The following is a 14570-nucleotide window of genomic DNA, read 5'->3' on the forward strand; positions in this document are numbered from 1 at the left end:
TTTGGGGAAGAAATTTCTTTGTACCACAATGTAACTCAATAATATCAAGTGTGCCATTCTCATCATTGTGCATCAGGTGATGCCAAGCTAATATTTTCCAGCATTTCTATCTGACTTGGGTTATTCAATCTAGCCAAAACTTATTTAAAACCTATTTCTAAACAACTGAGATGTTTAGCCGCAAAACTGTTCACTGGTCTATGATCCAGTGAGAAAAAAATGAAAATATATATAGGTAAAAAACAAAGTCATTAAGATGAGATCATGTACGATCAAAGATCAGCAGGCGTATCCAATGTCATTCAAGATTTGCAATAACAGCATCAACAATTTGTTGGGTAGTGCTGTTTCCTCCTAGATCTTTCGTCCTGTATTTGCCCTCTGCAATCATGCGCCTTACTGCAGTCTCCAATCGATCAGCAAATAGAGGAAAGCGCAAATGTCTCAACATCATGGCTGAGGAGAGGAGCAAAGCTATCGGATTTGCTTTCTTTTGCTCTACTAACTCAATTTTTCCCACGTTTCCTGCTGAAGCACCTTGTTCAAAAATGGCATAATCCGACCCCACATTACCTGTCAGAGGTTGTCAGGAGTCAACAGTCTCAGTCAATAGTTTTCAAGCAACTAAGGTGTCAGCTCAACTATTAAAGGTAAACCGCTGTTAAGATATATGATTGTTTCATGGCCTCATCAATATTAACCTACAGATATTTCTGGTGTTAATTTGACTAGAGGTTTCAAAAGATGAGTTGGGGCCGTCAAAACATGACTCTCTTTTTTGTTGAAAAGATAAGAAAGTAAAAACCCTGTATATTAAATTGCTAAATCTAAATATATAAATGAGACTAAGCTTGTATAGTAGATACCTCCTGGCATGACACCAGTGCCCCCAGCGATACCAGCAGCTGTATTCGCCACTAGATTTCCATATAGATTAGGGGTGACCTACAAAATGTATATCAACCATCTTTAACTGTCTGTGATAACAACATGCAACAACACTAGGAAACAGACAATTAATCAAGAAATCTATTTGTTGATATCACATACCATAACATCAAATTGCTCGGGTTTTGAAACGAGTTGCATGCAGCAGTTGTCGACTATAATTTCATTGTATTTGATACCTGGATACTTGCTTGCAACCTCCCGGCACGATTCTAAGAAAAGTCCGTCTGCAAGTTTCATAATGTTGGCTTTGTGCACTGCCGTTACCATCTTTCGGTTGTTAAGGTGAGCGTACTCAAAGGCATATTTTGCAATACGTTCTGAACAGAACTTTGTAATCACCTAGCATATTGGAAAAATTATAATTGCGAAATATTTTCATGCTAAGGATATTTAAACATTGTTTCACAATTCTCTTCAAAATTCCGGCTGAAAGAGTGAGAATACATGACCAATTGACCATAAACTAAATGAAAAAGAAGCAAAAAATAGAGCATAATTCTCGATTCAGAGAGACTTAAGAAGAAAAAGTAACTGATGCGGAACAAAGAGTTATAACATTAGTTTGTATTTTTTATATTGTTAATTTGGAATAGATTTAAATATATTTGGTAAAGAATAATATTATATATAGTAGGTAAGAATTATTAGGTAGTAGTTATCAATTAGAGTTTTTTACTATTTTTTAGGATCTTACTTGTTCACCAAGTTTTAGGATTTTTGTATAATCTCATGTAATCTTCATTATGGGATAGAGTTGACTGATTATTATTGAATTGAGAATTGTTTCTCTCTTGTTATGGGTTGCGATCCTAACAAACCTCTATTTGGAGGTTGAAAAATCCTAGGGGTATTGATTCTTCTTCGGTTGGATAACCTTAGGCGTGGGTTTTCTGCTTATCTATCATTTTACTTGTTTTTAAAAGATAAAATAGAATGCCATCAATAGCCAAATTTTAAACATAAGATCTTCTGGCACGTTTTTTCGTTACAGATGATACAATGTTAACCGGAGTACCTACATGAACAAAATTATGAAAAAAACTGGTGTGAATATGATAGCTTTAGGACTATTTTTGTTTCAAAAAACTGAGAGAATATTGGCGAGTTACATCATTATGCACCCTGTATGTGTGTGTTTGTGTAAAGAGAAAGAGATATAGAGCCTCTTTCTCACTATTTGCCAAGTATTTTTTCACAATTGGCAAAAAAACCAAAAATTCCATTTCAAGCAGTGAGTGAGCACCAGAGTTGTCCAGGACACTGCTAATAATATTCCAGACACTACATGACCCAACATCCAAGTCCACGTAAACTAAAAACTTTACTTCTGTCATGAAGCAGGGGAATAAAGCTAGTATATTTCCTAGAGTGGGTAAACACCAAACTGATCATTACATACACATATCAGATTTTAGATTTATTCAACAATTCTATCAACCAGCACAACATAAAAAATCGGAACTAATTGGTAAGGGTAGCAATTAATCAGAAAGATTAAATGGAGCACTAATCAAATATATTATAATCTAAAAAAAATATTTATTATATTAGTCTTATTTACTATAAAAAAACATTTTTTGCGATTAATCAGATTTTATAAATCGAATAAGCATAATATTTTATAAGTTTTAATCCTGGACTTCTTAAATACTGCCTACTAGTACCACCAACTTTAAAGAATGCAGAAACAAAAATAACAAGGATCAGAAGCTGAACTACTATACATTATCGATCAATTTCAGACACTTTTATCCTTCGTGACAAGTACATTTAAGCACACTGACACAATCAATTTCTACTTCATAACAATAAATTAGCACATAATGACAATCATCATAGTTTTCATTAGGCAACATAAAACCCGTAAAAAACCCGAATAATAAAAGATAAAAGGTACCTTAAGGCTCTCGACGACACCGGGAACGACCTCATGTTCAAGTCCAGCATACTCACCTTCCGTATTCTCCCTAATAACAACAATATCCACATTCTGATGCCGAGTAGGCAACCCGGGGAAATTCGCACAATTCACAAGCGACGCATACAAATCAAGTTCCTTTCGTAAATGCAAATTCAACGAACTTATCCCTCCGCCCATCGGCGTCATCAATCCGCCTTTCAAACACACCTTATTTCTCTTAATCGATTCCATCACTTCTTGTGGGACCACTTTCATGTCGCCGTGGCACTCGTAGGTCTCGAATGTCACTGGCGCGTGCATCGCGTTGAAGACTTGCTCCACGGCGTTGGTTACCAGTGGGCCGATGCCGTCGCCGGGAATTAGGGTTACGGTGCGAGAGTCGCCGTCGCCGGGTCGGGGCATGTAGGTGACGGATCGGGTCGGGTGGAAACGGGAGGGAGAGGAGGTCAGGTGGCGGAGGAGAGGTAGGGTTCGTCTCGTCGCCATCGATGATCGATTCGAGATTTTTGGAGAATTTTATGAATTAACGATTATTTGTTTTGTTAAGATCGTATTTATATTTGTTAATACGTTTATCTAAGACGACGTTAACTGAAAATTTTCATTTTAATATTTTCCAAAAAATTGTTTATTTTAGTATAATTAAATTTATTCTTTCTATAATATAAAAACATTGTATTACTGTCAATAAAGTGTTGCAAGCGGTGGAATTCGTGTATATCCTATAGGAGGTTAGGAGTTTTCTCAGAGGGTATGTAATCAATTAACAACAAAAAAGAGCTGTATTACTTTATGAATAATTTGTATTTTGATAGTCATTACTTCATGATTAATTGTTTTAATTTTAAAATACATTTTTTTAAAAGACCCCATACAGTCTTCCTGAACTAAACGAGTCTATAACAGTGTTTAACTAATTAGCTTATTGATATAAAAATAAAAAGAATAGAAGTAAAATATACATTGTTACAAAAAAAATAATTATGTGTTAGCAATAATTTAAGATTAGCCAAACATGGATAATTCATTCATTAATCTAATAACGAACAAGTGTATGTTAAAGCACAACTACAGGCCAAAGAAACAAAACTCTTAATAATGCAGAAATTTGAATAACAAGTAGTGCTTTAGTTGATCAATATTCCTTCGATAAAGAGAGGCGTAAAAACATTCATCTCATCTTCAGGTAAGCATGATCCAATTTCGAAATCTTTCTTGGAATCCCTGAATCCATTGAGTGCACCCCCGAAAGAAGTTGATACTTTTTTGGCTTTCCCCATCCAAAATCTATAGTGTAATACTCGAATTTTGGTGATCCAAAAACTGTAAACCCTTTACTCTGTTGATAACTTCAATACCATCAAAAAGCGTCTCCAACCCTCCTTCTTTATATTTAATCTGTTCATGAAGAACCTTACTTATTTCTTCTACTGCATTTATAAATCCTTCATCACCTACAAGTTGGCAGGTTTTGAGAGTAGCTTCGCGAAATGTAATCGCGTGTCCAAAATAATTTGAAGATATTGGTGGAACAAGTCGACTTCTGATGTCTATAGCGAAACCAAAATGTTCCTCCACTTCATTTGCATCATAAGTATCCTGCAGAAAATTTGCGAGTGCCTTGGCCATGCAAGCCCATATATATAGGCACATGTAACCGTAAAAGTTGATACATGTGGTATTTGTGCTAAAACCAAGTTTTTAAGTCCTTGGATCTGGGCTAATTTCATCATAAGTATGGCTCGAACCATGTCTTTTTTAGGCACTGCACAAACTAAAACTTTTGAATTTTCATACCGCACCCTCAAGAAAATTTGATGGTATTCCCTTAGGGTCTTTAATCACACTCCTATCATAAAATGGGAGAGTGTCTAAATTATCACTATCATATTCGCCGTTGAGGTGCTTAGCACTAATAGAAGCCCATGTCCTGATGAAATTGGACAAAGTTTTTCCATCAGCTACATCATGGGAGTTTGTGAACCCGATGCTAAATCCTTGGTCCGGAAACAAGGTCACTTGAATAGATAAAACCGGAGATACCATAATGTTGTGGACTATAACAAATCACCTCGTGGAAGTTTATGAACAAGTGCAAACAACTCATCAACATCCGGAGCATGGTTCCCAGAGAGATGCTGGAATCCTTGGGAAATAGGACCACTAAACTCAGCTATTATCAGTGAAACATAGTCATTATTGAAATAGCGTATTGCATGTGTGATATCATCGATAGGAGTTGTGGGGGGGGGGGCGCTATTAGACTACCACACAAAGGAAAATAGTATTTAAGAGATAAGGCAAGTGATTTCCTGAGACGCGGAACAAGTGTTTGCACAAACTCAGTGGTAGAATATTGGAAGTCATAGAAGTAAACACGGCTAAAGGGGTGCGAGTTTATCCATACCATGTCATAAAAGTGAGGGGTAAAAGGTTTAGGGTGATAGAAGGATCAAATGGTGGTGAAACACGGCAGTGCTCAAGCACAATCAACATGTTGTTTCAACATGTTGTTGGATGCCATTTTAGCCATTTCTCAGATACTGCATTAGCCAAGTTAAAATCCTTTACTCAAATTATTATGTCGGAAAATCTTATAAAATGCAGGTATTCAAATAATTAGTAGATTGGTTATTGAAGATGAGAATCTAGTTACATCCTATAATATAGAAAGGTTTCTATATCCGGTAGTAAATTATTTAGAGTAATATTTATTCTTTATGATGAAATAGAAATAATTTGTTTGTGTAATATGTATTTCTCCTAAGAAGAAATAAGTGAATAAATTTAGGGGTGGTACTGAGATGGTTAGTGGTTGTGAATTTCCTATTAGGAAAAGAGTGATGGTAGTCCATCACCTTAGTGAGATCAATTATGTTACACAATGAACTACTCTAACCGATCAAAACCAACTGCACTGCATAAATCTCAGATTGCATAAATGACACCATTAAAATGCGGTATGATTTCTTAAGAAACTCAGTCATCAAAAATCAAAGATCCAAGAGCACATGAAGGGCAAGATCTCAACACACCACACCAAAGCCTGTCTCATGCTATTTCACAACTCATTGAAGTCCCGACCACTAAAATTCAAATGATAGTCTTTTATCCTGCTGAACGACACCAGAGGCCTAATCGGATAATTTATAGACGCTAGTCCTAAAATTGTATAAGTTCATAAAACACAACCGCATTACATACATACATGTGTTAGGCAGTGATGCCAGAGACCCAATCATATTTGAACTATTTTTACGAGTTGTTATAGCCAAAATTTGGCATTAAATCATTTTGTATCGCGAACGGGTCAATTAAAATCAAATTGGGGCGCAATGATAAAAAATTAGATTTTAGGCTATAAGAAAGGAAGCGTGGACGCGTCCCAGGTTGAGGACGCGTCGTCGTTGGTTGAGATATTTGATATGGACTGATTAGAAGTAAGCTTGCGATATAAGAGGAAATAGGTGCATTCATCAAATGAGAACGCGACCAAGTTCAAGGACGCACCTTGATTGGATGAAATACAGGCATGTTTGGATCACAATGTAAGGAAGAATGTGTGCATTTCACAAGAATAGGACGCGTTCTAGGCAAAAATGATGCATGATCTTGGATTCATATGGATAGATGTGTTTGTTCTCATCTAGAATAAGGACATCTTCGGGACAAGGCAGACATGGAAAGAGAAATGGAAGGTATTTTCACTAACGTATTTATTTTAGGCACTCTTTGAAAAATTCCCCCCTTGAGTCGGTCAAGGACGGGGATGTCCGTGAAAAACTTGAAGGCCTCCAGGGGTATTCTTGATGATTGAAGGCCTCCTCCTGTATTCAACGGGTGTCCTCGTTGATGATGCAGGGTTAATATTGGTGTGTGCTTTGTGAGCTCTGTTCTTGTATTCAATGGGTGTCCTTGTGGAGAACTTTGAAGTCATCCTGCACTTTGCACCCAAGAGTTTGGGATCACATGTCCTGCTATTTGATGGGTTATCTTCATTCGGGGGATAGGCACGCGTCCAGCATTTTGGGTAAACCGTGGCTATACCTGCGTTCGTATATCAAGGGAGATATATGTAGCGGGGTTTTATTCTTCCGCAGGGAGATGCACTATCCATGAATTCCTACGATTATGAACGAGTCTTGGGCCTTCGCGGTTGGGCCTCATAGTTGGACATTCCTAAAGCTAGCGGAAGATGAATTCTGGAAGGAATTCTACCGGGCCTAGGAGCCTTGGGCCTAGGAACATCCCAAGTATACCTGGCAAAAAATGAATATAGATGGTTTTGGACCAATAAATATGGATTTGGATTGGTTTATGATCCAAATCCATATTTGGTCCATTTTCAAACAAATGTGGTTTTGGACTGGTTTGGATAGTTGTGGTTTTGGACCGGTTTGGATAAATTATATTTTACTAAACTATATTTGTATAATAATTTTGTAAACATGAAATTATTATTATTTATGTTATTCTAATTTTTATTAGGATATTATAAATATAACTATTATGATATTATAATATAATAATAATAAATACAAGTCTTGTTCTTTAATTCTCAAAAAATGCTTCGTGGGCCAAAAGGCCCAAAACTCAAATGGATTGATGATGTGGCTTATACACTTTATTATTCTATCGTAAGTAAATATATATTGTGTCCATTATGTTGGGATTCGAAAAAAAATATTATTTTAGCGAGATTATTACATTATTAATTATTATTTTAATCGAGGTTCAACTGTAATATTATTACAGGATAAGGGAAAATTTGATACTGGAACAATACAATTGGATCTGCCTTTTGCTGCATATATGGTACCGTGCTTTCATAATTCAGATTAGGTAATCTATTAAAATATATAAGTAAGTACTTATATATTTATAAAAAACAAAAAGAAACCAGATTACTTTTTTTTTTGACAAAATGCTTTTTATAAATTGCATCAACCAAAATTACAACTTAATTTCAATAGGAACAAAACTCCCATCGAAAAAAACACAGTCAGGATTAAACAAATAAACGAGCTAAGCAAATAGTCGCTTATGTTTTCAGACTGTTTAACATCATGAATCTCACGATTGTTTGAATGAAAAAAGATTAAAATAGCTTCCTGATCGATCATACATGCACCAATCCTGGAACTAGTAATATCACAAATAACCTTCACATACGCACCACCTGTAGCCCAATGTTCAGAAGCACCCAAGCTATCTACATGCCAAAAACCAGCTATAGACAAGCCGAGGGTGAAAGATCTCAAAAGATGAACACATTTTAGTTGTGAAAAGTAAGCTCTTGTAATAATCGGCACCAACCCAAAATTAATGCACGAAAAACAGATCTCCCACAAAACCACATAAATCATTTTCAAAGTAGCCAGATTAACCCAAGCATGACTAAGCAAAAACATAACAAACACTCCAAAAGGAGAGACAGATACACACTCCAAGAGGAGAGACACACAAATACCCAAAAAAAGGGTTTTATTGAAAAGAAATCAACGAGAATAAAAAAATGAAGGGATTGGGGCTTTCCACTGGAGAAAACCAGTAGAAGCCCCTCGATTTACTTGAAAATTGACAAACCCTAGGAGAGGGGACAGAGGAGGGAGGCGGCTTCTATCTTTTTCTGTTATTAGTTTTATATTCTCTCTAAAAAGAAACCAGATTACTACTATAATATAAAGAAGTATAATTTATAAAAATATAAGAACAAATAAAATACATATTCCCCATTATTAATAGGTAAGAAAAGTAATTTAGAATAAAAAAAAAGTAAATTAAAAAGTTTTCATTCATACGTGTAAATTCTTACATGTACTGTACATACATACATACAGTTATACATACATACATACAGTAAATATTAAAAAAATTTGGAGAACTTGGAGATAATAAAATGAGACAAATAGATGCTTGCTAATGAAATGAACGGCTTATATATTCACTTATATATTCAATTGAGTACACTCATCAAAGTGTGTTTGAGACGAATAACCAAATATGGATCCATATATGGTTGTCACTCTTTCAATCCATATTTGTGGGAAAATGTGTGATAAAAATCCAACCAAATGCATTTTTCAGAAATGTGATTTTGTTTCAATCCAGATCCAAAAGTTTGGTTTGGTTTGGACTGGTTTCATGGTTTTCCATCCATTTTGCGAGGTCTAATCCCAAGGCTCGTTCGTAATCGTAGAAATGTGCCTAGGCTTGATCTTTATTTTGCGATAACTCATGATGTGTGATCCTTGATTCTTGTTCTCTCTGTAGCAATACATAAGACACAGGTTTTTATTTGCGATTTAGTATTATTTTAAAAATTTTGACATAATTTTATTTTCAATAGTCGTAGTCAGATTTTTGATATTTTATGCAGCTCCCTTGAAAGATTATTCGTGTGATCCTAAAATAAAACGAGCATCGGTAGCATTTCGGATGTGCCAAAATATAGATATAGATTTCTTTTAAGTTGCCCATACATTTATAGATAGAACTTAAGAATAGCCAAGATGGCATAACTGTATGCAGAAAACACACCACAGCCACTTGGGAATCAAACTCTTAATATCGTTAAACATAAGAAGAGGAGGTTCAGCGGAGATTGAACATGAGAAGAGGAATACCATGTCAAACAAAGTGAGGATCAAGTGGTGGTGAAACTCGGCAATGTTCAAGAACAGTCAGCATGTTGTTGCATACTGTTTTAGCCATTTCTCAAATGCTGCCTTGGCTAAATCGAAATCCTTTATTTAAACTACGGTATATTGGAATATCCTATAAAAATGTGTGGACACACATATAATTAGCAGGATGCAGAAGTTGTTGGTTAATGAAGACTGGGATGGAGACTGCATATCTGCTTATTATTTGTATCAGGCCCTATAGTAGTGATATAAAAAGATTCCTATATTAGGTAGTTTATTAATTGGAGAAGTTAAGCGAGTGGGTGTTTGGAAGGTTAGTGGTTGTGAAGAGTGATGCTAGTCCAGTACCTCAGTCCCCGGTGGAATCATTAATGTAGCTCAGATGAGTGCTTCTGGAGACACTTAATCATCAATGATCCAAGAGCACATGAAAAACAACATCTCAACATACAACCACCATAGTCTGTCCAACGCAATCTCACAAGTCAGAGACGTTTTCTCCCGCTATGTGTTAGGAATGACTCTAGAGCGCTGATAGCTGAATAACATATTCTTCAGCTTCCACCACTCCATACAATTTTTATCAATCTTGTCTACACAAATAATTATGCTTTACTGTCAACTATCTTCCTCTTCCCCTTCCCCTTCCCCTTCCCCTTGTCATTGTCATTTTTTTTTGCTAATTAATTACACACGCACACCCCAGGATGGGGACAAGAATTTAAACACTGTGCACCAACCCTTTGTTGGTCCCTTGTCATCAACATTAATTGAGCTAAAAGTAGGTTTCCTAACCTACCACCATTCCGTCTTTACTCTGCTTCAACCTCCAGAAAATGCTTGCTTGCTGTTGACACTAACAGTATATAATTTGATTGAAATTATACAACTGCATGCCTTATTATCTCCCAGTTTTGCCTCGAGATTGGGTCGTCATTCTTAAACTCAACTCTCATAGTCAATCAATATGGAAGCACCAAATCCAAGCTTGCACATTGCGATGTTTTTTTGGTTTGCCATGGGACACTACATCCCTTCCCTCATTCTATCAAACAAACTAGCCAAACAAGGCCACAGAGTTTCCTTTATAATTCCCACGAAAACCCAACAAAAACTACAACATCTCAATCTCCATCCAGACCTCATCACCTTCATTCCAATCGTTCTCCCTCATGTACAAGGACTACCTCCTGGATCAGAAACAACAAACGACGTGCCCTTCGAGTTAGGTACTCTACTTGCCACTGCCATGGACGAAACCAAGGACCAAGTGGAAGCTCTCCTCCGTGACCTCAAAGTGGACGTTGTGTTCTTTGATTTTGCTCACTGGATTCCCAGCTTGGCTAGACAGTTAGGAATCAAATCATTTAATTACTGTGCTGCTACTCCTGCTGCAATAGGTTTCAATCTCTCCCGAGAAAGGCATCGTAGTGGAAGTAATGTATCTGAAGCTGAATTAAAGCAACCTCCAGCAAGCTATCCTGCTTCAAACGTCACCCTCAGGGCCTATGAAGCACGGAATATTTCTGCAAGAAGAGAGATGAAGTATGGAAGTAATATACTGTTCTTCGATCGTCTATTCATTGGAGTGAGCCAGTGTGATGCACTAGGTTTCAGAGCATGTAGGGAGATTGATGGTCCTTATTGTAACTACCTTGAAAATCAAACAAAGAAGCCTGTTTTTCTTGCGGGGCCTCTAATCCCAGAGCCTTCTATGTCTCCTAATTTAGAAGAAAAATGGGAAAAGTGGCTAGGTAAATTTGATTCAGGCTCAGTTATTTACTGTGCATTTGGAAGCGAATGCATTATGAAAAAGGATGAATTTCAAGAATTGGTGAATGGTCTAGTGCTGACAGGTATGCCATTTCTAGCAGCACTAAAACCGCCAATCGGAGTAGATTCAATTGAAGAAGCATTGCCAGATAAGTTTGAAGAAAGTGTGCAGGGAAGAGGAGTGGTTCACGGAGGTTGGATTCAGCAGCAACTGATATTAAAACACCCGTCAATCGGATGCTTCATAACACATTGTGGAACAAGTTCATTAGTGGAAGCTTTGTTGAATAAGTGTCAACTAGTGCTGCTGCCTAATGTATATGGTGATCAAATCATCAATGCCAGAATATTCAGTCGAAATTTAAAGGTTGGTGTGGAAGTGGAGAAAGATGAAGAAGATGGGGCGCTTACTAGAGAGAATGTATACAAAGCTGTGGCTGCTGTCATGGAAGAGAATAGTGATGTTGCGAAACAGGTGCGAAACAATCATGCCAAGTTGAGGAATTTATTGTTGGACAAAGATTTGGATTCCTTTTACATCCACAACTTCATTAACAAATTGCAGGAGTTGGTGAAGGGATAATATTGATGTTAAGCTTGATGTACTTGTTTTCTCTAAAAACAACATTTTATGTAAAAGTTTATGTTTGTCTGTAATGTAAGACAAGAATAAATTGTATCATCTGTTATAAGAGAAGACAAGTGTGTAAAAAATTGTTTGTTTCTATAATAACCGGTAATTTTTGACGCTTGATAAAGATATTATTATTAACCCGTACTACTGATCAGAATATTTTTAGCCTCAGTACTTCAATTATAACCCTCAGAGTTTGCATGAAAATACTCATCAGCCCCTCAAAATATAACATACTTGTGCATCCTGATCCAAGTGAGGGGTTTTACGGTGACCGAAGGATCAAGTTATGGTGAAACACGAAAGTGTTCAAGAGCAATCATCATTTTGATGCCTGCAGCTGCAGTATATACCGCATATATTTTATTTAGTGCATGCTGCTACTTCCCATGGATTCAAGCATTTCTTTGGTAATCATACTCGTGATGTTGAGTTGTTATATAGTACAGATTCTGGGTGGGGAAAGCCTAAAAATGTATGAACTTCTTTCGGAGAAGTTGAAGAATTATAGAAAAATCTGGAAATCAAAACATGCTTACCAAAAGATGAGATGATTCAATTCAAAACCTCTTATCAAAAACCACACAAAAAACATACTACAAAAAGGAAGAGATGGTATGAACAAGATAACACTCGATCTAGATGACCAAATAACCATTTAACATATATATATATATTTACCAACTAATATCACAAGCAGCATAGATCGGCTTGTACAAACATTTAACAACACACTTACTATATATTTAATCTCATAAAATATGCGAAACAGAAAACTAGTAACTTTAGTCGATAAATCCATGGTTAAAGGTAGTGCTAAAAGCATCCATTTCTTTTTTTGATAAGCAAATTCCAATCTCTACAACTCCGTCTAAATCCCTGGACATACAAACCCCTGGAACTTGCTCGTATTTTCTTGGTTTTCCCCACCCAAAATCTGTACTATAATAGTCGAATTTTGGCGATCCAGAAACCCCAAGCTTTGTCTGCCCTTTTGTTACTTTAGGTTTCTCAAAATGCGTTTCCAAACCTTTCAACACTCCCTCTTCGTTATTAATCTTTTCATCAAGGACCTTTCTTATTTGTTGAACTGCACTATAAAACCCGTCCTCACCTACCAATTGCCTGGTTTTTAGGGTATTCCAACAGCCCAAAACTGCATTTCCAAAATAATTTGCAGGTATTGGTGGATCCAAACGAGCCCTGGCGTCCATGCCAAAAATCAAATGCTCCTCCTCTTCGGTTTCATGCCCTAAACTCACCCTTGCCTTAGCCATGCAAGTCCAAACATAAGCACATGCAACTATAAAAGCTGATACACGTGGAATTTGGTCCAACACCAAGTTCTTGAGTCCTTGGATCTGGGCTATATTCATTACAAATGTTGCTTGAACTCGGTCTTCTTGCAGCGGCCGTGCAGAAAGCAAAGCTTTAGAATTCTCATGCTGCGCCCTTATGAAAAGTGAAGCTATTCCCTTGGGTTCCTTAATCACACTCCTATCATAAAATGGGAGAGTATCTAGACTGTCACAATCATGTTCGCCGTTTAGTTGCTTAGCATTAATAGAAGCCCATGTCCTAATAAAATTGGACATAGTTTTTCCATCAGCAGCAACATGGGAGTTTGTGAATCCAATGCTGAATCCTTGGTCAGGAAACAAAGTCAACTGAATAGATAAAACCGGAGATATGTTAATGGTGCCGTCTTCAACTGTATGAGTATCACCTCCTGGAAGTTTAGGAACAAGTGCAAAGAACTCATCAACATCCCGAGGATGATTCCCCGACAGGTGCTTGAATCCTTGGGAAGTAGCACCACTAAACTCAGCCATTGTCAGCAAAACCGAGTCATTGTCTAAGTAACGTAGTGCAGGGGCGGTACCATTGGCAAGATTTGTGGGGGTTATGAGATTACCACAGAAAGGAAAATAGTATTTAAAAGCAAAGGCAAGTGATTTCTTGAGATGCGGAACTAGTGTTTGCATAAACTCAGTTGTAGAACATGGGAAATCATAGAACAAAACACGGCCAAGAGGGGGCCAGTTTAGGGCCATCAAATCAAAAAAAGTGAGGGGTAAAATTGTTTGGGTGATGGAGGGATCAAGTGGTGGTGAAACACGGCAGTGCTCAAGAACAGTCACCATGTTGCATGCTGTTTTGGCCATTTCTCAAGACTGACTTGGCTTATATCAAATGTAAATGTAGACGATACATATAATTAGTAGGAGCTTTTAAGAGCCGCAATAATTGTACTAGTTGCTTCTCAAATGACCACATATTCAAGCTGTGCAAATCCTCACCACAATTAATCAATTATTAAAGACATCTTGATTTTAAGCATATGATAGCTATGTAGGAGATAACCGCGATGAGAGGATGAGCGCAATTTTACTAATAAGAAAAGTCTGTATTCTCACATCAAGGGACACATACACACTCATTGACCTTAAATTCCATCTCATGCTCCCCCGGGTGTAATTCAAGTCAAGTCTGTAGTTATGAAATTTAAATTCGAGTTTTTATATTGTGTTAAGTTGAGCTCAAATATTATCAAATCTGTAAAATAAACAAGTGCAGTTCAATTTTTTCGTGAGTTTTATTTATCGAATTTTTAAGTTTTCTAAAGTGTTTAGCATATTGGCGT

General features: G+C 36.8%; 3 protein-coding genes and 1 pseudogene across 3 annotated transcripts; 1 reads left to right on the forward strand and 3 right to left on the reverse strand.

Annotated features, from left to right (window-relative positions):
• LOC141698349 (isocitrate dehydrogenase [NAD] regulatory subunit 1, mitochondrial-like) lies at window positions 1–3450 on the reverse strand. The gene is made up of 4 exons (XM_074503037.1): window positions 2849–3450; window positions 1051–1290; window positions 867–945; window positions 1–573 (listed from the first exon to the last, which is right to left on the reverse strand). Exons 1-4 carry the CDS (start codon window positions 3356–3358, stop codon window positions 299–301), a joined length of 1104 nt encoding a protein of 367 aa, XP_074359138.1. The 5' UTR covers window positions 3359–3450; the 3' UTR covers window positions 1–298.
• Window positions 3451–4159: 709 nt separating this feature from the next.
• LOC141696199 (phenolic glucoside malonyltransferase 1-like) lies at window positions 4160–5282 on the reverse strand (annotated as a pseudogene).
• A 5031-nt stretch (window positions 5283–10313) lies between these two features.
• LOC141695865 (cyanidin 3-O-galactoside 2''-O-xylosyltransferase FGGT1-like) lies at window positions 10314–12039 on the forward strand. Its single transcript, XM_074500073.1, has one exon. The coding sequence runs from the start codon at window positions 10487–10489 to the stop codon at window positions 11873–11875; it is 1389 nt and encodes a 462-aa protein (XP_074356174.1). The 5' UTR covers window positions 10314–10486; the 3' UTR covers window positions 11876–12039.
• Window positions 12040–12686: 647 nt separating this feature from the next.
• LOC141696640 (phenolic glucoside malonyltransferase 1-like) lies at window positions 12687–14145 on the reverse strand. Its single transcript, XM_074500756.1, has one exon. The coding sequence runs from the start codon at window positions 14089–14091 to the stop codon at window positions 12712–12714; it is 1380 nt and encodes a 459-aa protein (XP_074356857.1). The 5' UTR covers window positions 14092–14145; the 3' UTR covers window positions 12687–12711.
• Between the last annotated feature and the right edge of the window lie 425 nt (window positions 14146–14570).

This window comes from Apium graveolens, chromosome 11 (assembly GCF_009905375.1).
Source record: "Apium graveolens cultivar Ventura chromosome 11, ASM990537v1, whole genome shotgun sequence".
Classification (NCBI taxonomy): Eukaryota; Viridiplantae; Streptophyta; class Magnoliopsida; order Apiales; family Apiaceae; genus Apium; species Apium graveolens.